Source organism: Amphiura filiformis, chromosome 20 (genome assembly GCF_039555335.1).
Source record: "Amphiura filiformis chromosome 20, Afil_fr2py, whole genome shotgun sequence".
Classification (NCBI taxonomy): Eukaryota; Metazoa; Echinodermata; class Ophiuroidea; order Amphilepidida; family Amphiuridae; genus Amphiura; species Amphiura filiformis.
The window spans coordinates 58,512,639-58,536,411 of NC_092647.1; the positions used below are offsets into that span (position 1 = coordinate 58,512,639).

The following is a 23,773-nucleotide window of genomic DNA, read 5'->3' on the forward strand; positions in this document are numbered from 1 at the left end:
TCAAAATGTTTGACATTTTTGGCCCAACTTTGCTATTTTTTACAGACAAAGCAGATATGGAGGGTGTGTACAGGCCTGGCACTGGGTGGTCTTATTTGTTCATCAGATGTTTTGTGCCTTTCATTAAGGCCTATGATAAAGAAATCTGATTCCCAAGTTTTTAAAAATTGCTCCAATGGTTTGGATGTTATTTAGTAAGAAGCAAAAATGTGTATCACAATTGTGCATATGACAACAGTAAGAATTATATGGTTTTTGTTACTTTGTGCATCAATAAAGACAACTAAATGAACAAAAGTGCACATCAGTCACATAATATCCAAAGCGCTGTTTCATGTAGGTGCCGGGTGTAGGTGCTGCACCCAGCTGTGTGTATGCCATTCTATATCAATCTATGATGTAAATTCCAGTTGAATTCCATACACCCCCTATAGAAGACATGACCTTATTCTCCCACACAAGGGGTGTAGATTTCAAACGGAACCCTCTTCAGGTCCCCCATTTGAAATTCACATGTGGAAGATCAAGGTCATGTCTTCGATAGGGGGTATATGGATTTCAACTGAAATATCCCATGATGTCTAAGGTGGTTTCCTGTGTGTTGTACCAGACCATACCAGGCAGACAAAAGGGCTTAGCTATGCACACTCCACATTACACCTGCGTAACTATACTAACACCGAAATTCTTGTAATAATAATATCCCTGGATTTGTACCTGAGCCAATTCCAAGAATACTTGGAAAGCATTATGAGTACCCAAATCATTATGCTCATGTAAAACTCCCAAACCATAGCTGTTTAGCTCACATTTGGGGAAAAAGATGAATTTTCTTAGCTCCATAACCTACAAGTTGGCCCAATTTTTAGTTCACTTGATGCAACAAAAAAAAACCATTTTGAAACTTCAGTTCAGAAGCCTCTTTTGCCCAAAAATCGGTGCTCGGTTCCAAAAGTTAAGCGCTCCACACACACACCTACTAAAATGAAAGTTGTGTGGCCCAGGCCATAGCCCAATTAATTAGTTTAACTCAGACAGGATTTGAGTTCCAATGTACACTAGTGTCATATTATCCTATTTAATCACACCTAAACTTGCTGTATCATTCCTGGAATCTTGAAAACTCAATCCCAAAATGATAGATGTCACTATAGGTAGGGGGCTACATTTTAGGGATTGGACAAGCACTTTTCTCTTTGTGAAGCCAAAACACTGTTGTGACATAATTGACACGCTATAATACAAAATATATATAACCTCTGGCATTCAAATTATTGCATGCACAGTAGCTAAATTTTCATAAAAAACAGAAGACAGAAAATAAAGATGATCTCCAAACAGGATATATGAGATACAAAATCTTTTAACATGATATCAAGTAACAGGTCTGAATCAAACACACTATACAGTCATAACTTTACACCTGCATCTAGCACTGTATCCACTCCACCGTGTATTTTGACTGCTATGATCTAACTCCTTTCAATTTTGTGTGCATAATTATGGGTTTCAAGTGTATTGCTAATAAACTACGACATCATTGACGTCAATAGAAAACTGAAAACAAAATTGGCTTTTTTATTCGAATAATTTCTAATAGGTTTATACTGACCAAGTATAATTGCTGATTGGACAAAGAAAAGCACCTCTAAAACTGGCAAAGTTGATTTCATAATTTTATTATTGGTCTTGTCCTTCACACCCAAGGGGTCCTGTGGGTCAAAACGGGAACGGTGAAAACAACTTTTCTGATCATCTTCTTTCTTCTGGTTTTTGGCAAAGGGGCATTAGGATTAAGGGATCTAATGATTGAACAAAACTTGAATGATCATATGCTGAAATATTACTTACTGGACCAGTTGTGAACCACAGTGACTAGCCCAATCTAGACTCTAGTGTAACTGTGAGCCACAGAATTAGAGAAGGAAAACGGGGACTCCCTATACCGGCACATACAATCGCGCCATCAGCTATGGGGAGAAAATTGGGGGTATTCGGGTCCTTGCCGATGGTGCACGGAGACGAACATAAACAAATCTGTGTCTCATCTAAAGCATCTTGGTACTCGTGTGCAGGTTGCATCAAGTGCGTCTCTCAAATGCGCCCATCATCCATGTCACGCTGGCATAATAACAAATGTCTCATGCGCATTTCGAGGGAAACCGAATACCCCCAATTTCTGCTCCATGCCTGTATATGGCGGCCGAGTTCCAGGTTCTCCTCTAATTCTATGGTGTGAACCCAGCTCTGCTATTGAAGATTGGACCAATGAGGTATAACACGAGAGTTTCAACTCATGTCATGTTCGCATGTCACTCATGGAGGGCACATAGTGTACCTCCAAATAATCTCTCTATGTGCCCAGTACACTTTGATTCACAGTGTACTATTGTTTGCATTCTGCATTTAATGTGTTGTGCCAAAAATGTGCGCTAATTAGCACAGACTGCGTAAACCTTTGTAAGGCTCAAGCCTAAAAGAAGCAAATTATGGTTCGAAACCAGGCTCTTGCAAAAAAACGCAAGAGGTACACAATTTGCCCTCCATGCGCGACAAACCAAAAATGAGGGGTTTACCATAGCATTACACATGGGGCAATTTTGAATCAGTGCTCTTTGGGTATATAACCTCTTGGAATTGGTGAAAAACTTTTGCACCTGCACAGACATTCTCTATAGACTGCATTAAAACCTATGAAAGTTTCTAGAAACACCACTACTCGGTATTATTCATACTTCTGGTACATGTCTCAGTTTACCAAGCATGTAAAGCACAGTAAATCGGCCATCTGATAATCACATAGTGTGAAATGTTGGGTCACATCCACATCTCCTTAGTTTAAGATTGCTTGCATGATAATCTCAATCCTTTATAATCTTGGATGGTCAGAACCAGATCTGTCTGAATGAAAATCTATCATCATATGCATGATAGCAAAGGGGCTTCCCTTGTTTCTGAGTAAGGGTTAAACCTGGGGTGGTGAACTCTTCTGTGCATGCTGTGTAGGGGTAGAACTTGGGGTAGTGAACTCTTGTAAGTCTGGCTTTATGTCATAATTTATATTTAGCAGGATGTACAAGTTTGACAATGTTGTAATAAAACATTCACCATCATACTTTTCAAACCCTGAGGCAACTCTTTTGTTTTGTTAAGCAGGATGAAACTTCCTAATAATGATACAAGTTGAATTACCTTGCTTTTGCAATTTTATATAAACAAAAACTTCAATGCTTAACAAATAAATTTTCTTTTCCAACATTGCACATACATTTGTAATGTATTTATCTTAGACAGGTCTATGCATTTCTCACATATATTTCTTCTTCGTCTACCGATTTAGTATGGACCATTACTAGCACTAGCTATAGCTATCACAAACATTAAACAATCTCCTTTGACAGATTATACCTCAAGAACATCATCTACATCTACATGCAAAACAGGAATACACATTAGGCCTAACACACATGCTCAATGAAAGGACAGGAATTTGGCTGCTAATGTCATCAACAATTTCAATGTGTATAGCAGAATATTAATATATTACAAATTTTCAATACATTCATAAATTATACCCGTCTCTCAAGCTAGCCATGTATATCAAAATCAATGTCAAAAAAACACACCAACACGCATAGCAAGTTAATGAACGGCAAAAGTGAAGCAGAAGTCCATAGGCTTGGTCTGTTTCCTGAGTCACTATCAAGTAACAGGTGCAGCAAGACCTGTATTTCATTTCAACAGGTACACAATTACCTTTATGTCAAGGCAAGAAAAATATATCTACACAAGACAATAAAAGCTGCCATATACACTCCTAAAGCATCAGTACAAGAGGGGTACGTGCTTCAGTCCTAACTGAGCTCCCCACCCCTGATTAGACCCCAGACTCATATCATATCAACCACCAGCTACATAAGGACCTACTTTCAATTCCAACAAGAGCCTATCTATGCCAGAAAAAAGATCTAAAGAGAAAAACATGCTTCTGAATTGCATTTGAAAATCATAGATTGCTTGGTCACATCACATATCCAATGACCAAAGGCAGCTCTTGCTTTCTGAAGTATGTCATGATGGTCTGACAACTGTCACAGCCCGGTGTCACAGTAAGACAATCGGATCCACTGTTTTCTCACTTATTACTGTATTTCCTTTACTAAAGAGTTTTACCAAAGCTGGTATTTTGTGTGATGCCTTTCACCACATGGTCAACAACCCTCTAGGTTTTTTCTCATAGTCTACTACACAGACTATGTATCCTAAATGGAACTGTAAGATCTTATTGATATTTATTGGGCTTTTTCATAGATCCTGACAAAGACCTACTTAACAAGATACATTTGTTATCTACAAGTGAAGATGTCATTACTAAATGAGTCAAATGAAACAGAATCCTGGAATAGTACTCTCACTTCTTCGACTTTTAAGCATTTAGATATGAGCGCAAAGCTGCAAGTTGGTAGTTTCAAGGTGACTTGGCTGCTGCATTGATATTCTTTGTTTCACATGCACCTGTTCAAGCCAAAAGTATATCTGTGTGTCCTTTGTGAATGCGAGGCACAATGGGCAATTCATGAAGGACATACTGCTGGCTTGTATAAGTGCACAGCAAACAAAGAACATCAACTCAGCAGCCAGGATGTCTCAAAACTACCAACTTGCGACTTTACGCTCACTTTGTGGTAGCAGGTCACATATTTTCAATGGATCAATGTTATGTCACCCATAGAGGAAACTTTACTTCATCTCTTACATGTACTTTTAGCTAAGATCTCTGCTGATTGGCATAAAAAGTTATAGCAGTCAAGTTAGCGCAATCAATAAGGCATTTGACTATGGTGCGAGAGGTTGCGGGTTCGAACCCTGCTGTTGGTAAAGTACACTCTAGTGGAAAATTGAGTTAAAACTTGTCAAGGAACTTACTGCTTATTGTCTCGTTGTAACCCGTACAAAACTTAGGGAGCTGATCCTGGTTGTGATGTTATTTGTGGAATGTTTAGTGTGTGCGCTCTTGAAGCAGCAAAGTCCCTGTGTTGTTGTCAAATGGTTTATGGAATGATGTGGGGCTGTTGTGATCAGCGACAACCTGTAAAGTGTGCTGAGGCTTGTGGATCAACATCTTTTTTTTAATGCACATAATACATGGACATAACAAGGTTCTATTTCATGCTTTCACTTAACTTTACAGAGTTGTCTACACCATACTTGCAATGAGTGGATCCATAATAACTGAACTGCCTCCACTTTCAATACAAGGAATGAATGACAAAATTTAATGACAGCAAAAGTGTTTCTTTCCTTCCCTTCAAGCTGACTTATTAACCCTGAAAAGGAATAGCGCTAATTTACATCAAACTTTCTATCATTCAGAGCTGAAGTGTGATGAATCGAACAAACACAGTGTCATGGCAATCACAAAAATGTCAAAAACCTAATCAATGATATAAGGTCAAACATGTGTCTATTCCTTCAATCAGAACACTTTCACAATCAAAACTGACTTGTATTCAATAGCTTGTTTCATATCTAGGGATTTACCAATTTAGGGCAAAAATTACTCGTCACACTTCTCACTAAAACTGTCATTATCAAGGCAAACCAGTTCTCCATGAATAATCTGTGTATTACAATCACATATCCTTTTCAACCAAGACTGCAAACAGAGGCTAACTTTTTATCTTACAATCACATAATCCTTTTCAACCAAGACTGCAAACAGAGGCTACCTTAATAAGCAAATTAGATTCTTCTGACAACTAGCCTCTTCCTCATCCACAACAATGCTTGCTTCACCATAGTCATACTAGCCAAGACTTTGAAGGAGACTAGTTTCAATTAGGCTCCTCCGACACCTTGACATTGAAATCTGTCTGTAACACATTACCCCATTACACATCTGATGAGTCCCAGTCTTTCTAATATCCCCCTTTACTCATATCCAGCCTATACCATACACTTAGATCAAAAACATTCTCATCTGTCAGTACACAGTTCTTTAACCTATATCCTTATACACACATTGAATGACCTTTGAATGGGTTAGGTACAAAAACTCTTACTCCATAACTTAGGTCAGATTTTGCATGTAATTGTTGATTAGAGGTTAATGAACTTTGTTACTGGGTATGAGAGTATTCTGCCTAAAAGTGACATGTAGTTTCCACTTCAGTCTTCATTTGGTAGGAAATTAGATGCCATCTATGGATTCAAAAATGTGTACTAAGTTTGTCACTCCTATATCCATGTTGTATTTGACATTGTTTTTATCCACATTTACAACATTAAAGATGTCATCTCACAGTAGATCATCAAATGTAATTACCAAACTCTAGTACTTAATAGTTTGACACAGACCATGCAAGACAATCTTATACACATACAATTTTTGAAAACTTTACATTCATTCAAGAGTTGTGTGGAGAGCCATCAGCGGACTAGACAAGTCGACAAAAGCAAGCAAGCAAGCAACATAAACCTCAAGGTCACCAATATGTATCAAACATTCTTCAGATTGTTGCATATTAACTCCGGAGCACAATTTTGTCTTTTCTTACTTGAAACCTTCAACTGTGAACCAAACACAACCTAATGGACTACATCAGGCCATCTTGTTCAAAGCCTACACTTTGGTAACCAAGTGGTTTCAGCGGCATTTGATAATGAATTCAGTCAATTTTACAAGAAACAAACTCTGCATATAGTCCATACATCTACCTCGAGTCACCGGCACTAGCTTTGAAGTTCTGCGTGTTCTGCATTAGCTTAGCATTGCTTGATGCGTGTACATACTTTTAAGCGTGCGATCAACGTGCCGCATGTATGCAAGAACCATGCTAAGCCAACGCAGCACACGCTGAACTTCAAAGCTAGTGCCGGTGACTTGAGGTAGATATATAGACTATAGAAACATTTGAGACAATATGACTTGGTGAAAACCCTTGAAGATCAGATTGGCATTACCAATTGTGCTGATTTACCACCTGCTTGTGATGGTAGATTATAATGTCTTTCAATTAGGCCTATACCTTATCAAAAGATATTTTAACCCAACCAGGGCTACCGCAAAAAAGGTCAACAACACCTGCTTTCCATAGCAAAGGGTATCTTCAAAAATGCCTCATTTTCACTTCCAAGAAATCAGAAAATGTCCATAAAGTTTACCGCAGATAACTTGGGCCAACTAATTCAAAGCTGACAATAGATAATTGTAATTTATAAAGATTCTGTTTAGAGTGTCTTGTCTGAAGTTAAGAGTCAAATCTGCCCCTGCGAAATCCAACATGGCTTTACTCTCAATTTGAACTGTAACTACACCTTGGTTGTAAATCACGCTTCCTGTTAATGAGAAACCTTGAGACTGAGATTACATATGGCTACATTTTTTCACTTAAACTCATTTAACATTAGAAGTATCCAATACAATGTTGCTGCCAGCAAGTTCAACACAATCTACTAAATCTAAAGACAACAAAGAAACAAAAGAACGATGACAAATGAATAACGCAATTCGACAAGAGAAAGGAAAAAAGATTTGGGCAGATCACCAAGATTCCCCTGGGTCAAAGCCAACAATTTGGAAGGAGGAATCATAACTCACTAAAATATTGAAATATAGTTGTACATGCAATAGCTCCCTCAAGGGTCTTGTGAATCCAAGAAATTTTTATATCAAAAGAAATAAAGACTTTTAGATTAGTTTTTACCTAAATAATGTGTTCATTCCTTTGTAAAGGAGTGAAGTCTGGTAATTCAATATTTTCTCCAACATATGAACCCATTTCTTGGCCTTTTTAGGGGGACAGGTAACAGAATTGGTGGAATAATATGACGGTGGATGACTCCAGAATGCGTAAACATAAAATCATCATCATCATCATCAGTCGGCTGCGGAGCCGGCTTTCTCCAACTGTTGCAATCTTGGGAAAGCGAAACAATTTTGTTTGGCTGCAGCATCCCTTCAGTATCTCCCAGGAGGTGCTGTACATACTGTAATTACAGTGTCCGTGGCCGTCCCGGTTTCCTCTTCCCATGTGGTGGAATATAAAAGGGCATATTCTTTCACAGGCTCGTCGTCTTCATGATATGGCCGAGAAATTTGAGTTGATGAATCTTGACTCTGGCAACCAGTGGAGTGGTGTTGGTCAGATTGTAGATGGTTTCATTTGGGATCCGATCCACACGCTTGATGTTTAACATGACTCTGTAGCAAGATGTTGCAAAGGCATTGATCTTGTTTTCCATGTCCTTGGTGATTACCCATGACTCGCACCCGCACAGAAGGATAGTGACACAAGTTGTCTCAAACAGATTGATTTTTGTTTCAATTGGCAGGGATGGGCTTCTCCAAAGGCGTTCCAGTTTCCAGAAAGCGGCCCAGGCTAGTGCTGTTCTTCTTTTAGGTCTCCAACACTAGAGCCCATCTTGGAACCCAAGTACTTGATGTCTGTGACATTGCTGATAGTACTACCATAGACTTCTAGTGCTGGCTGGGCGTTCAGTTTGCAGTCATATATTCTGTCTTAGGCGCGCTGATGACAAGGCCTAGATCTGCTGCTCAATTCTTGTGCATTTTGGTTGGCTAAGAGGATACATTTTCCAGTTTCTTGGTGCAACACAATGCCAATAAAGACAATGCACCAGACATTACAATCCCACATGCCAGATTTACCAAAGCATTACCCACAGGCCGTTCTGTTTTTGGTTCAGATATTTCACAATTTATTGAGTTGCTCTGGATAGCAAATCAAGAACCACTACCTCCAGACTTATCAAACTTTTTTGAATAATAAAAAGCGTAAATCAAATAAGAAGTGGCAACTATCGGGAAACCGCATTCTTCCACTAACACAAAACCCACAAAGAAATCTTGTAGGTAATGCCTATGGCTAGGGTACTGATTGACTATGACTCACAACTCACTCAAAGTCTGCATAGAGACTGTATTTAGCATAGACAGGGGGTTTGCTTCTAACCCTGCCAAGGGCTTTGTATGTCTGGAGGGAATTCTGACAGAGAAATGCGGCTATTTTAAGTCACATTGGGATGAAGTTTGCAATGACTGGAAGGAGGAGGAGGACCACTTGGTTTAAGCACATGTTTGTGATTTACAGTGTACTGTACTAAACCCACAAAGCCGCCGCACAAGTTTCATGTCAGGACCAAAATCTGATGAGAATGTGAACTGATTCAATAAATATTCTGGTGCATAGATTTACTTGAATCAAAGGTGATTTGTGTGATCATTTCACATCTATGCAGCAAATACTTTACTGCTTGTCACCATGAGATTGGTAGTGACATCAAACTGTGTATATAAGAGAGCATTACCATTGTACCACCTTTACATGATAGCGTAGTATGCCGATTCTGAGAACGGTGTGCGCATTTCTTGGCTACATAACTTAAAATATGCAGTGATGTCACTTCCAATCTCGAGGTGACAAAAAAAGCGCAATGATTTATGGTGCGCTATGCACATGCACAATGCCAAGACATTAATCCACAAGCCAAAGCACATTTTACAGGTTGTCGCTGACCACTATGGCCCCACATAATTCCATAAACCATTTAACAACAAGTCAGGGACTTTGCTGCTTAGAAGCGTACATTTTTATATCAAAAGAAATAAAGACTTTTAGATTAGTTTTTACCTAAATAATGTGTTCATTCCTTTGTAAAGGAGTGAAGTCTGGTAATTCAATATTTTCTCCAACATATGAACCCATTTCTTGGCCTTTTAGGGGACAGGTAACAGAATTGGTGGAATAATATGACGGTGGATGACTCCAGAATGCGTAAACATAAAATCATCATCATCATCATCAGTCGGCTGCGGAGCAGGCTTTCTCCAACTGTTGCAATCTTGGGAAAGCGAAACAATTTTGTTTGGCTGCAGCATCCCTTCAGTATCTCCCAGGAGGTGCTGTACATACTGTAATTACAGTGTCCGTGGCCGTCCCGGTTTCCTCTTCCCATGTGGTGGAATATAAAAGGGCATATTCTTTCACAGGCTCGCTCGTCTTCATGATATGGCCGAGAAATTTGAGTTGATGAATCTTGACTCTGGCAACCAGTGGAGTGGTGTTGGTCAGATTGTAGATGGTTTCATTTGGGATCCGATCCACACGCTTGATGTTTAACATGACTCTGTAGCAAGATGTTGCAAAGGCATTGATCTTGTTTTCCATGTCCTTGGTGATTACCCATGACTCGCACCATTACAGAAGGATAGTGACACAAGTTGTCTCAAACAGCTTGATTTTTGTTCCAATTGGCAGGGATGGGCTTCTCCAAAGGCGTTCCAGTTTCCAGAAAGCGGCCCAGGCTAGTGCTGTTCTTCTTTTTAGGTCTCCAACACTAGAGCCCATCTTGGAACCCAAGTACTTGAAGTCTGTGACATGGTTGATGGTACTACCATAGACTTCTAGTGCTGGCTGGGCGTTACAGTTTGCAGTCATATATTCTGTCTTAGGCGCGCTGATGACAAGGCCTAGATCTGCTGCTCAATTCTTGTGCATTTTGGTTGGCTAAGAGGATACATTTTCCAGTTTCTTGGTGCAACACAATGCCAATAAAGACAATGCACCAGACATTACAATCCCACATGCCAGATTTACCAAAGCATTACCCACAGGCCGTTCTGTTTTTGGTTCAGATATTTCACAATTTATTGAGTTGCTCTGGATAGCAAATCAAGAACCACTACCTCCAGACTTATCAAACTTTTTTGAATAATAAAAAGCGTAAATCAAATAAGAAGTGGCAGCTATCGGGAAACCGCATTCTTCCACTAACACAAAACCCACAAAGAAATCTTGTAGGTAATGCCTATGGCTAGGGTACTGATTGACTATGACTCACAACTCACTCAAAGTCTGCATAGAGACTGTATTTAGCATAGACAGGGGGTTTGCTTCTAACCCTGCCAAGGGCTTTGTATGTCTGGAGGAATTCTGACAGAGAAATGCGGCTATTTTAAGTCACATTGGGATGAAGTTTGCAATGACTGGAAGGAGGAGGAGGACCACTTGGTTTAAGCACATGTTTGTGATTTACAGTGTACTGTACTAAACCCACAAAGCCGCCGCACAAGTTTCATGTCAGGACCAAAATCTGATGAGAATGTGAACTGATTCAATAAATATTCTGGTGCATAGATTTACTTGAATCAAAGGTGATTTGTGTGATCATTTCACATCTATGCAGCAAATACTTTACTGCTTGGCACCATGAGATTGGTAGTGACATCAAACTGTGTATATAAGAGAGCATTACCATTGTACCACCTTTACATGATAGCGTAGCATGCCGATTCTGAGAACGGTGTGCGCATTTCTTGGCTACATAACTTAAAATATGCAGTGATGTCACTTCCAATCTCGAGGTGACAAAAAAAGCGCAATGATTTATGGTGCGCTATGCACATGCACAATGCCAAGACATTAATCCACAAGCCAAAGCACATTTTACAGGTTGTCGCTGACCACTATGGCCCCACATAATTCCATAAACCATTTAACAACAAGTCAGGGACTTTGCTGCTTAGAAGCGTACACCCTAGACATTCCACAATTGAACTTCGCAGCCAGGATCTGCTCCCTGAGTTTGGTACTGGTTACGAACATCACATATGTGTGTTGTGTAGTGTGTTTTTTTGTGTGTTTTTTGCAAGAATCTAACATAAAAATTCTAGCCCTGGACATGGTCAGTTTTCATCAGCTGTAGTATCTTACCTCTTAGGGAGTAAGTAACTCAGTATAAGAAGTGCCTTACTCTTGGGGAGTATAAAAGATAGAGCATTAGAGCCAGAGTCAGCTTGATTTCTTTTTCCTATTACTATAAAGTACTGAGAACAAACATACTGCTGATTTCTCAGCAAAAGAATACAAAGTCAGTTAATAATAAAGTTTTCTCAAAATTTCTTCAAAATACATGTCTCTTTAATTGTACGAATTCACTGTTTGTATTAATTATGACAGAACAATGTAAGGCAGTGACTATGAACTAGCCTATGATTTGTAATGGGACCAAAATATATAGGTCTGTGTCACAGAGGATTATGGTAACAATATTAACTCTCTTCACACGGGTGTCGACTGCAGGCGACAAGTTTTTTTTTTAATTCAAAAATTTCAGAATTGTAAAGCTTCATGAGCATATTTGGAAATCAGTATGAAAAATGCATTAAGATTAGCACAAACAAGCCTGGTATTGGTTCAGCGATTCTTAAGATAGCTCTTGCTATTTTGAGAATATATCTCAAGAATTGGACTTTTTATGTTGAAGCCTATGGCTAGCATACAGAGCATTAATTAAGGCACCAAAATACAGCCTTTCTTATATGTTTTGTGATATTTGTCAAAAATTAGTTCTGACAAGATAAAACTGCTAAAGTGACTAATACAGAATTTAAAAGTTAAGGGGTTGTAATAAGAAATTGTCATAAATTGGGCTGCATGCAGCATATTACTGAGACAGGTTAAATTTAGCCAATGAGGGAAGTACCCAAAACAAGCGTATAATTCATTAGTAATGAAATCATTGGGTAAATAGGTGTGAAAGGTAAGACCTGTCAGAGAGAAAGCACTTGAAAGAATCAAAATAATGAGGAAGTTTTCTACTAAATCATATTATGACTTCAAATAATGTGAATATATAAAATAAAAATTAAGGTGCTTATGAGAATGTTGGTCTGTTTAGTATTAAAAAGACAAACCTTTACCAACTTTATATCAAGCTTCATTTTTACTTGATCACTCGTTTGTAAAATATATATCGTTCCTTGGCAGGAAACCCTCCTATGTACATTTTCAATGTTATTCATTTGAAAGTATTGTCATTATGCAAGGGACATGAAAATTACCAAGATGTTGTTTTTTATTAGTTTGAAGTCCTCTGCAAAATGAAATTACCTTCAAATTTGACATTTTGTACTGTTCTTTGTTTTGCCAAATGAGTAGGCCTAACAGTGAAAATGTACATAGGCGGTTTTACCTACCCATCAACAATATATCTTTTGATAAATGATTCCAATGTTTAAAATTGCCACAATCATGTTTGATACCTTGAAAAGGTCACATTTAGAGATGCACCAACTTTTAAAACATAAACCAGCCAATACAACAACATGCACAGGAGGTTATTTCTTCACCTACCAATTGCACTGTATTGGAAGTTGGATGTTCAAACTAATCTACTTTTAATACAACTTATTATCATACCACTAAAGAAAACATCAAAGAACACAGCTGACCGGATATATTTTCGTATCCAGTCAGTGAGTACGTATAATAATACGCTTTATATCTAGTCAGTTAGAGCGAAATGCATAGGCACGATACACATATATGGCAAGATACGCCTATAAAGGCAATTCGCGTATAACGGGCGTATAAAATGCACACGATACATAATACGCGGAGCAGTCATCTAACTTTTGCAATGTTTTGCGTATTTTTCAACAATTAAAATGTTTAAAAATATAATTATTTCAATATTTAGAATAACTTAGTGGTATGATAAATTCTTCGGCTTCACCCAGTATGACACTGAGCGCACGATAATTTCCCGTACCATACCAACGCTGAATGCATGAATTCAGTCCAATAAACCTCGTTCCGCCAAACAGAGAGGGTAAATGTTCATCCATACATCAGTATGCATGTTACTGGACTAGGCTATGCAGTTGAGCTTAATTCTTCACTTACTTATTGAAGTTGGAGGTGAAGTTGCACAACTTGTCTTCTGTTTTAAATACACATTGATCTGCCTGCATGAATTCAGTCCATGTCCACATCATAACAAACCTCATACCACAAAGCAGAGAGGTCACATGTTCATCCATACACCAGTATGCAGGTCACTGAACTATGTAAAATAAATGAGGTTAAATCTTGACTTACCATTTGCTCTGTGTGTTTTGGAGAAGAGATTCTTCTCAAACTCCCTCTGTTCTTTGTTGGTAGGATATGTGTCATCAAAATACTAAAATCATCAAAAGAAGATGCAATAAAAAAAAAAAAAAAAAGAACATATAATTAGATCAAATTCAAATTTTAAGGATTTAAGCATTATCAACAATAATCAGTGCTTTCCAAAACAGATTTACATTCCTGATCTATATTAATAATGACAAAAAAAGAAATTTCTCAATTTTGTAGAAACTGACATCTAAATGCTAATAGTCAATTAACACTTTCATCCATTTAACAGCATTGATGTGCATATTCTGTATCATTACTGGAGACAGCCAAAATGTTTAAAGACATTTTACTTAACTAAGAAATAGAATACAGTAGGCCTACATAAAATTACAATTGACAAAAGTGAAGCAAGACAAAAGTGAAGCAAAACACTGCAGTTTAAAATCTATGTTAATAGTTTAAACAGATAAAAAAAACACAATAAGTAAATAATGAAAAGTAAAACTGCTGCACAAAACTTCTCTATGTCCATCTGAGATTTATACAAATAAATACAATGTAGTTCATTTTTTTAACCCGCGTAGCATCACCAATGAAAATCCAACCAAATATGAAAGATGAAGTCGCATATCAATAATTTGAGAGATACAAAGAAGCACTAATCTATTAGATCATATCTCACTGAATTGGCTACTTTTGCAAGTTGCTGAGAATGGCAGCTTTTTTACTTGATAATTTTGTCCGTTTTAATAGGCTTTTGTGTCTTCAAAGAGCTATAGGACACAAATTATTCAAACCATCAATTGCCTTGCTGCCCTACGCATTTGTCTTGATGCTCCGTCATAAAGTGAAACTGTTAATGTATTATTTAGGTGTCTCCACTTCCTTTAGTGGCATAGCGTGAGTCATCCTATTGGGGGGGGGGGGCACTGACCATGATTGGGGGCACCAAACCTGATGGGGGTGGGGGGGAGACAAGCCATTTTTCAGCAATTTTCCTATGGGATTTTATAAATTTTCAAATCTATGGGGGGAATGTGCCCCCTCTCCCCTGTGATGCTACACCACTGGGCTCCATGGCAGTGAAATGGTAATGTTGATCCAAGTCACTTGAAATCATCTATTTGCTGCGATGAGTGTAACGTAAGGTGACATATGTTGGTCTTGTATCCTGTGATTACAAACCGAGTAGGTTTTATCAAGTAATTTAAGCTTCCCTACCAAGTTGTCCTAAGTCCCTATGGACCTAGCTATGTCAGAGGAAAACTAAACATATCAAACATTTTGCTGCTCTTTCTTTACCTACATCGTGTGTTATTCATTATTACATCAGTTAAATGCTTTTGAAAAACCCTTATGCGAGCATTTCTTGAGCAAACGCTCATGGTTTCATCTAGTAATTAAGCTAAGTTTCCCTAATTATATGCTTTTTCCCCCTTTTACAGAACAGGTTATAATAAAATGAAACCAAATTTAAGGGGGTGACCGGTATGGTGGCCTAGTGGTTAGAGCGTCCGCCTCACGATCGAGAGGTCGCGGGTTCGAATCCCGGCCGGGCCATACCAAAGGCTTTAAAAATGGTACCTACTGCCTTCTTGCCAGGCGTTCGGCATTGAAAGAATGGAGTAGGGAAAGTTAAACACATGGCTACCAGTGGACTAACCCCCTGCTGTAGCTTTTCTGCTTGCAGACATGTGGCCTAGGGTTATGAAACGGAGATAGGTGCCGCCCAATGGGCCAAAAGGCTTGGGAAGGATTTAACTTTTTTAACTACACCCATTACATTAAGCTTTTAAAGATAGAAGCCAAAAAGTGGTACATGAGTGATGTACCACTTTTGGCTTCTACCTAAAAGCATGTGCTTACATTGATACCGATGCCACCAATAGAACAAGAAGATTTGCCCCTTCATTTTGCATACCACTTTTTTCTCATTTCTTCACAAAATGCAAAAAAAACCTTTAAATAATGTAATATGTTCCCCCACTGCACCTACATTCATCATTCATTTTAATATTCATGTACTTACATTCTACACACTTTCTTTATCAATTTTCATTTTATAGTGCAGCACGCACACTTATTCATTTCAACATTCATATGTTTCTCGCTTTCTTTTCTCAATTCTCATTACACTATAATAGACCTTTTCAGGGGGAATTTTAAAGCACCAATCATGCATGACCATTGACCATTAAAATATATATTCAATCCATCAATTGCTGGTGATTTTTGTTTTACCACAACACGTAAAATCACCAATCACTAACAAAACTATCAGAAGAGCATGTCACCCATAGCCGGACAGACAAACAAACAGGGTCAGAGAATTTATTATGTGAATGTAAGAAAACAATGTTTGTTTGGACTTTATATGTTTTCTTGTTTATTGGTAATCAGTAATGTCACTGCTTGTGGAATGGAAATAATATTGTTTGCTAACTTCCTGTGGAGCGGGTGAAAACAACCAATTGATCAACATTTAGGGTGCATAAACAGGATTTTTCAAGCCTTTTCTGCTCTGTTCAACATGTGGAACTGACCTATATCAGGGGCGGATTTAGGGGGGCGCAGCCGGCGCGCGCCCCCTCTATTTTTTGACTAGCAAAGGGCGCCGGTAACTTAAAAATACAAAAATTGTAAGAAATTTAAAAAAAGGAACAAATTCGCCATGAACAGCAAACAATGGGCCAAAACCGTTGAGTTTTCGAGGAGGTAACCCCCTTTAACACATTTTTTTCGTCGTCGACCAAAAGGCGCCCCCTTTATCAAAAATTCCTGGATCCGACCCTGTATATTACAGTGATGGAGAGTTCACTCAACCTTTTTCCACTCTTCTGAAGTAAAAGATAAGATTTTGTATGTACAGTACTACAGACCCATTAACTTTGTGTGGACATTAACATGTATTTTGCACGGAATTGACCAACACTGCAGTCCAAAGATATGTGATACCGGAGTTGTATCATGATGGTCATCGGTAATATCAGTAACCCTTGACTTCTAGCACTGCCCTTCTTACCGGAAAACAAACACTGATTTTAATAGGTGATTTTCTAAGAGCTCAAAAGGGCACCAAATTAGAGAATGTATCAGAAAATCATACAATCGCACTTGAGTAAATTATAGCTAGTAACAAAAATAAATAATACCGGTTTCAAATATGTCTGGACGACTAGCAGGCAAAGTTTGCATAGTAACTGGTGCTTCTCGTGGCATTGGAAAGGGCATTGCATTACAGCTTGGGGAAGCTGGAGCTACTGTGTATATAACTGGTAAGTAACTTTTGAGTTTATATGGTGAATTTTCGTACACATCATAAATAAGTGAAATCAGAATATCCTGAAAGGAATTTAGGTAACGAATTCAACGACACTGACCTCGCAACAGCTAATGTTTTCATGTAAACATGGCGTCATTAGACATTTTTAGCCTACGTTTCGTATCCTACTATCGGATCGTTGAAACAACGAAACCTCAATCCCCGGCCTCATTCACAAATTCACTCACCTTCCTACACCACCAGTTGAAATAAAACTCGAAACATCCGTGTTATTCCTCAAAACTACATGCACCTTCATTAATAAAAATTGAAATCCTAGTAGAAATCCGTTATCGAAAATTGTTTGATATAAAACGTCACCAAAAGTAATTTTTCTGAAGAGTAGATACAGCGTGTCAAAATGGCGGCCAAAGTCGCATCCCCCCAGCTTTGTACGTGTACCCAGGTCACGGTATGTCTACGTGACGAACAGTCAAGGTCAGAGAACAGCGCAACCTGTTGTCATGACGTAATATAATGGCTCCGCCCAATGAACGGCGCTGTCAATCATCCTTATTGCCTTTGTCGAACAGACTTTTACGCAGGTAAGAGCTCACGCTGTCCTCACTTTTAGAATTGACGAGCGTCAGGCCGACACAATCTGGTTGTGTAGGAGACTATCATCGTGATGCCCACGTTGGAACCATTGGATTACGGAAGAAATATTCATACCAGGACTGAAGCAAATGTGGCCATTTCTATGTTTGTACCGGGCAAGTACCGGACATTTTTCAACACGGAGCTAGCGGAAAATACTGCAAATTCGTCCAAGGTAAGCAAAGGGTTGGGGATCGCATTTTTAACTTTGACTAAACTGTTTCGGAGTTAAGGCACGCTAAAAGTAGACCATTTCGGGGCTGTATTTGGTGTACATGTGACGTTTTGAAAAGAGTAAAAACGACCACTTATTCGCTATTGCTGAAGTATACCCGCCGAATCATGTACCAATACACAAGGTATTGGTACATGAGATCAGGTATAGTTCTGATCAATGCCCATGCCCTATTAATGAGCGACATAGGCAGGGCTTGGTGTTCCCAATGTGATCCTTCATGAGTGTCGAACGCAGCTTTGATGCAAAATTAACCTGTTGTTATGATTGAATTAGCCAATCAAATCTCACTTCCCTGTTTATGTTGTCTACATGTATACGGTAAACAAAGCCTTAGGCCATTCTCTGAAAGCAGTAGTAGGCCTAGTTCTTGAAATAGACACAGAATTGAGGTTCCAGGGTTTTTTTTCACCCCTATATACTGAACAAAAAAGACAGATATATAATTAGAACCAGCACCCAATAGTTGCATCTTTTAGCTCGGGTTTAAGACCTCGTTCATTGAAATTGGTCCTGAAATTAAGACACAGTGATCCAAAATCCCATGCAAGGAAGATGCAAATTCAAAAGTTGCAGATTGCTCCATTGGATGCCCTCTTGATTTGCTTTGGGAACTTTATGAAAGTCCTTGTAGGTGTATGCCCAGGGGTGGATGATATAAAACTTGAAATACAACTGCCCTCCCTCTTCCTGGATTCTGTGGGTATTGTTTCTATCTTCTTGAACTATAACATTGTTTTGTATTAAAAAAAAAGGTCCTCTTTTGACTTATGAAATATGATAATTATCAAACACACCCTTCAGATAACTTAATTAAATGCTTGTGGTACTTATTATAGTCAAGTACAGTATGTAACAATGAATGTTGATTTATTTTCAAGGTAGGACATTGAGCCCAAAGGGAGAGGGAGTTGGTGGAAGTTTGCAAGAAACTGCTGAAGAGGTAAGCAAATAAATAGGCTCTATCCATATTTTGATCAAAGTTACCACCAAACATACAATTCTGCTTGAAGATCCTATCTCCTATAAATATAATATACACTAAGCCAAAAAAGAAACTTATAATATTTCACAAGGTCATATCTTAAAATCCTGTCCATCAAAATTAACTAAAATTACACACAGGATTGCCTCAATACTCTACTCTACTCTATGTCAGTAACCAATCAGTTGGCCAACTGACACAACCGCAAAATGCACTGATATGGAACAACTTCCTGCACCACATTCACAGCCCTATTGGCACCAAAGAAATCTTTGAGAACGGCATCTTGAATCACAGGTCACAGCCAACAATTTTAACGACATTAAAGTTAAAAACATTAAAGAGAGTCAAAACAAACTGACCAGGATCATCATGTCACATGTCCAAACAAAATGAAGTCCTTTAGTAACGGGAAGCATGGGGCAATATTCCCCAGGATATCATCAGGAACTTGGTTGGAAGCATGAGAAGCAGGTGTACAGCATGCGTGCAAGCGCACGGTGGACATACCCGTTACTTCATTATTTGTTTGGACATGTGACATGATGATCCTGGTAAGTTTGTATCTGTTGGTAGGTTTGTGACCTGTGATTCAAGATGCCATTCTCACAGATTTCGTTTCCTGGGTGCCAATAGGGCTGTGAATGTGGTCCAGGAAGCTGTTCCATATCAGTGCATTTTGCTATTGTGTCAGTTGGACAACTGCTTGGTTACTGATATGTGTTTAGAGTAGAGTATTGAGGCATTCCTGTGTGTAATTTTGGTTAAGTTTGATGGACAGGATTTTAAGATACGACCTTGTGAAATATTATAAGTTTCTTTTTTGGCTTAGTGTATATTTCCCTCATTTTAGCAAATGTTTTACTCTTTGAATAATATCTATGTCTGTTCCACATCTACAGGTCCAGAGTCGTGGAGGTAAATGCATCCCTGTTAAGTGTGACCATGGAAACATTGAAGAAATCAAACAGCTCTTTGACAAGGTCAAAGATGAACAAAATGGCCGCCTAGATATTGTAGTCAACAATGCATACAGTGCTGTAAAGGTATGGACACGTTTGTGTTTTTTGTGATTGATACTGCATAACGCAAAGGCACAACACCTAGATGTTGATCCATAAGCCTCAGCACACTTTACAGGTTGTCGCTGACCACTACAACCCCATATCATTTCTATAACCATTAAAAAATTCAGGGACTTTGCCGCTTTGGAGTGCACACCCTAGACATTCCACAATAGACCTTCGCAGCCAGGATCAGCTCCCCAACAAGAGCAAAACCCAGAACAATGCTATATTCCTTTGAGCAAAAAATTACAGCAGAGAACCAAGAAATAAGATGGAAAGCGATTAACACAGCTTTTGTCACAGGGGAAAAAACACAAATATAGGGGCCTTTTTAATAATATGCCCTGGGGTCTATCTTTGAACAAATGGCTTCTTACTTTGTGTGCACACCTTTCTTAATTACAGGCCATTTCAGACAGTATGAGAGACAATCTAAAATTCTGGGAAGAGGACATAGGAATGTGGGACACAGTCAACAATGTAGGATTAAGGTAATAATTTAATATCATAATTAGCAAAACAGTACCTCTTTTCTGGCAAGGGGGCAAGGGAGCACTCAAAAACAAATCCCCTCAAAATCCACCCAAAACCCAAAACATTCACACGAATCACCAACATTGGCCCATGATCACCCAAAATTGTCCCCAAATCCAAGAAAATTTTGCTCAGAATCCACCAGCATCTCACTTTGTCATAGCATCCTACATAAGTGTAAGCAAAATTAGGGCAAGTTTCTTGATTGCTGAAAAGCTGAAAGTTCACCTGTGTTGGTAGACATCAATTTAGTGTTGAGCTCAAAAGTTTAAAATCCTAAAATTATCATTATCGGATTATTTATGTTTTTTCTGTTGTCTTTTTGTTAACATAGAGGTCACTATCTCACATCTGTATATGCAGCACAACTTATGGTACCGGCTAAACAAGGACTTATTGTCAACGTCTCGTCCTTTGGAGGCTTAAGTCGCTTTGCTACAGCAGCCTATTGTGTAGGCAAGTCTGGAGTAAGTTTCTGAATTGCTGAAGTTCTAACACATCCATTAGCAAATTGTCCATACCACTTGCACAAAATGATATTGTCTATTCAACCTAATTAGTGCCTGGACAGTTATATAGTCAGTTATTTATTTTGGGTGGAAGCACTTCTTAAAATTATAAAATGGGAATTTAGAATGCATAAATACCAGCTGTGGATTGTGGGAAATAAATAAATAAATAATCCCAACAACCAATCAACTCCTACTAAAAACATTGATACACATTCTTTTCAACATACAGTGCGATCGAATGGCCGCTGAATGTGCCATAGACCTCAAGAAACACAACATAGCATTCATATCACTGTGGCCTGGTGCTGTCAAGACTGAGCTTATCAACCACATGATGCAAGAAGATCCTAATCATCATGGTATAGTTAGAGGGGTATGTTATCATCTATCCATTTCAAACTTACGCCAACTATTTCTAAATGTTACTAGGAATCGGCTGTGCTCGCGAAAATGGTCATTGCATGTTATGAATACCCCCAAACATAACCCTCACCCCTAATCCAAGTTGATTAATCCTAAACCCTACTCCTGACCCTAATCCTTCCTAACCCTTAAACCTAGCCCTAATTGTAATCTTTAGGTTGGTGGTGACAGTAATTCGTAAGTCTTGACCCTTGTTTGATCTTCCAGGATGCAGCTCAAGCTATGTTTAAGCATGGGGAGACGTTAGAATATGCAGGGAAGGCTATTGTGCACTTAGCAACAGGTATGTATTCAAAACCGAGGTCAGCGATTCAGTGATTTTATGTGAGGGAGTTATCGCTCTCACTCTCCATCGCTCACGCAAAGTTGATTCATAGTGAGTGATTCATCACTCACCATAACCTATCAGATCACTCTCTATCTAGGGTAGCCGAGATAATAAGCAATTAGTCCCTTGTCCTCGTTAGCTGAATTATTCCACAAGAACAAATAGTGACTGCACCAGGGTTTGAATTCACATTGCCAAACACCAATGCACCTATTTGCACCAGAATCTAACACCTTACTGATTGTGCTAACTTGACTACAACACATCGATCTTTCATGTTGCTGTATTTTCAGATCCCAAAATCATGCAGAAAACCGGCAAGATCTTAGTCACTTCTTCGGTAGCAGAAGAATTTGGTTACTGTGACATTGATGGCACCTATCTTTATAGTCCCTTTAGCTGGAAATCTGCATTCATCGTGTCTAACCACCCATGGTTGGCTGCCATGACACCTGCGTTCATCACGTCTGACCACCCATGGTTGGCGGCCATTACACCTGCATTTATCAAAACACCAAAATGGATGGTTGCTGCTGCCTTTCATCATTTTTAATTTAAAGCCATATTCTGAGATATTTAATACAAAATTATTTGGCTAACTGCTCCCTGAAGTAACCAGTGAGAACAATTTGAAGCTTTTTAAGAAATTTGTCAAATAATTTTTTCTTAAGTGTCCATTATTGGCCTACCATAGTCCTGCCTGTATGCTAGTATGTATTACATAGAGCATAGTTTCTGAATTTCAAATTCCTGACATGTTAGCTAATTTCTGTCATGAATTTTCAACTTTTCTGGTCAAATATGAATTGTGAATTTTGAAGCCTACTGATTTCACATAAAAATTATTAATCTGTTCATTGATTGGCAAATGAAGGACTTTCCCCGTTTCTGATTTTTTAAATGAATGATCTGATCAGTTCTTCTCTACCATCAGTGCTTCAAAGATTTCACAGCAATGTGCAGTTTTCCATTAAACTTTTATCAAAAATGTACTCAGCTATATAGTTGCTCAAGGGTTGTTCACACAACCATGTCAAACATTTCCTCCTCCGTACACTTTGTTTGATGATGGATTGGAACTTTATCACATGCAACACATTGCAGCTAATGAAATGTTTCTAATGCTCAACTACCTGTTTTGGTACACAGTGTCAAATTCAAAAGCTAGTTAACAAAACAAATGACACTGACGGGTGAAAACACTTTTACACGATGCCTAAAACTGAACTTATACTCAATCGCTTTTGCAGAAAAGCGATTCTTACGCATGCTAAGTGTTTACTTCCGTTTTCAGAGCGTCAAGACGATCAATCGATACAATCACTGAGGCAAAAACGATGTCGCTTTTGCAAGTTGAAGAAATCTAACTTCAGAGCGATGACGCTTGACACATGAATGCATCAACCAATCATTTACAACCAACTGGATCTATCATTTTGCTAATTAATTTACCTTTCTTGATTATTAACCTTTGATGATGAATTAATTTCAGTTTCAAATATAGCATGCAGTGGCACAGCATGAGTCATCCTGATAGGGGCACTGACCATAATTATGGAGGCACTGGGCCTGATGGGGGTCATTTTTTGGCAATTTTACTTTGGGATTTTCTAAATTTTCAAATCGATTGGAGAGGCATGTGCCCCCCCCCAATGCCCCTATGATGCTACGCCACTCTTAACATGTCCATCATGCTAATTGACTGCATAAAATACACCTGAGCAAGGTGAAACATCAAATTTGATTTTATTTCCACTAACCCCCAAGAGAATTAGGTAAAGTGAAATGAACCTACTTCTTCAACTTCTACAAACAAATCTCTTCCATTTTGGATGTTGATATTTG

General features: G+C 38.6%; 2 protein-coding genes across 6 annotated transcripts in view; one reads left to right on the forward strand and one right to left on the reverse strand.

Moving 5' to 3' along the window:
- The window catches only part of LOC140142117 (coatomer subunit zeta-1-like), a 257,967-nt gene that overhangs the window by 223,059 nt on the left and 11,135 nt on the right, over window positions 1-23,773 (reverse strand). For all 5 annotated transcript variants that reach the window (XM_072164083.1, XM_072164081.1, XM_072164082.1 and 2 more), the window contains exon 3: window positions 13,905-13,986. In XM_072164083.1, coding sequence (XP_072020184.1) covers window positions 13,905-13,986 — 82 coding nt within the window. The remainder of the gene's footprint in view (window positions 1-13,904; window positions 13,987-23,773) is intronic.
- On the forward strand, window positions 17,089-22,509 carry LOC140142927 (dehydrogenase/reductase SDR family member 1-like). Its single transcript, XM_072164954.1, has 8 exons — window positions 17,089-17,200; window positions 18,961-19,022; window positions 19,967-20,110; window positions 20,537-20,622; window positions 21,000-21,132; window positions 21,407-21,536; window positions 21,815-21,883; window positions 22,222-22,509. Exons 1-8 carry the CDS (start codon window positions 17,089-17,091, stop codon window positions 22,479-22,481), a joined length of 996 nt encoding a protein of 331 aa, XP_072021055.1. The 3' UTR covers window positions 22,482-22,509.

Excerpts from the sequence above, each read along its gene's own strand:
- LOC140142927 (XM_072164954.1), top strand. The coding sequence starts at position 17,089 with ATGTCTGGACGACTAGCAGGCAAAGTTTGCATAGTAACTGGTGCTTCT. Across the intron at positions 17,201-18,960 it reads AGCTACTGTGTATATAACTG|GTAGGACATTGAGCCCAAAG; the intron begins GTAAGTAACTTT and ends TTTATTTTCAAG. Across the intron at positions 20,111-20,536 it reads ATGCATACAGTGCTGTAAAG|GCCATTTCAGACAGTATGAG; the intron begins GTATGGACACGT and ends TCTTAATTACAG.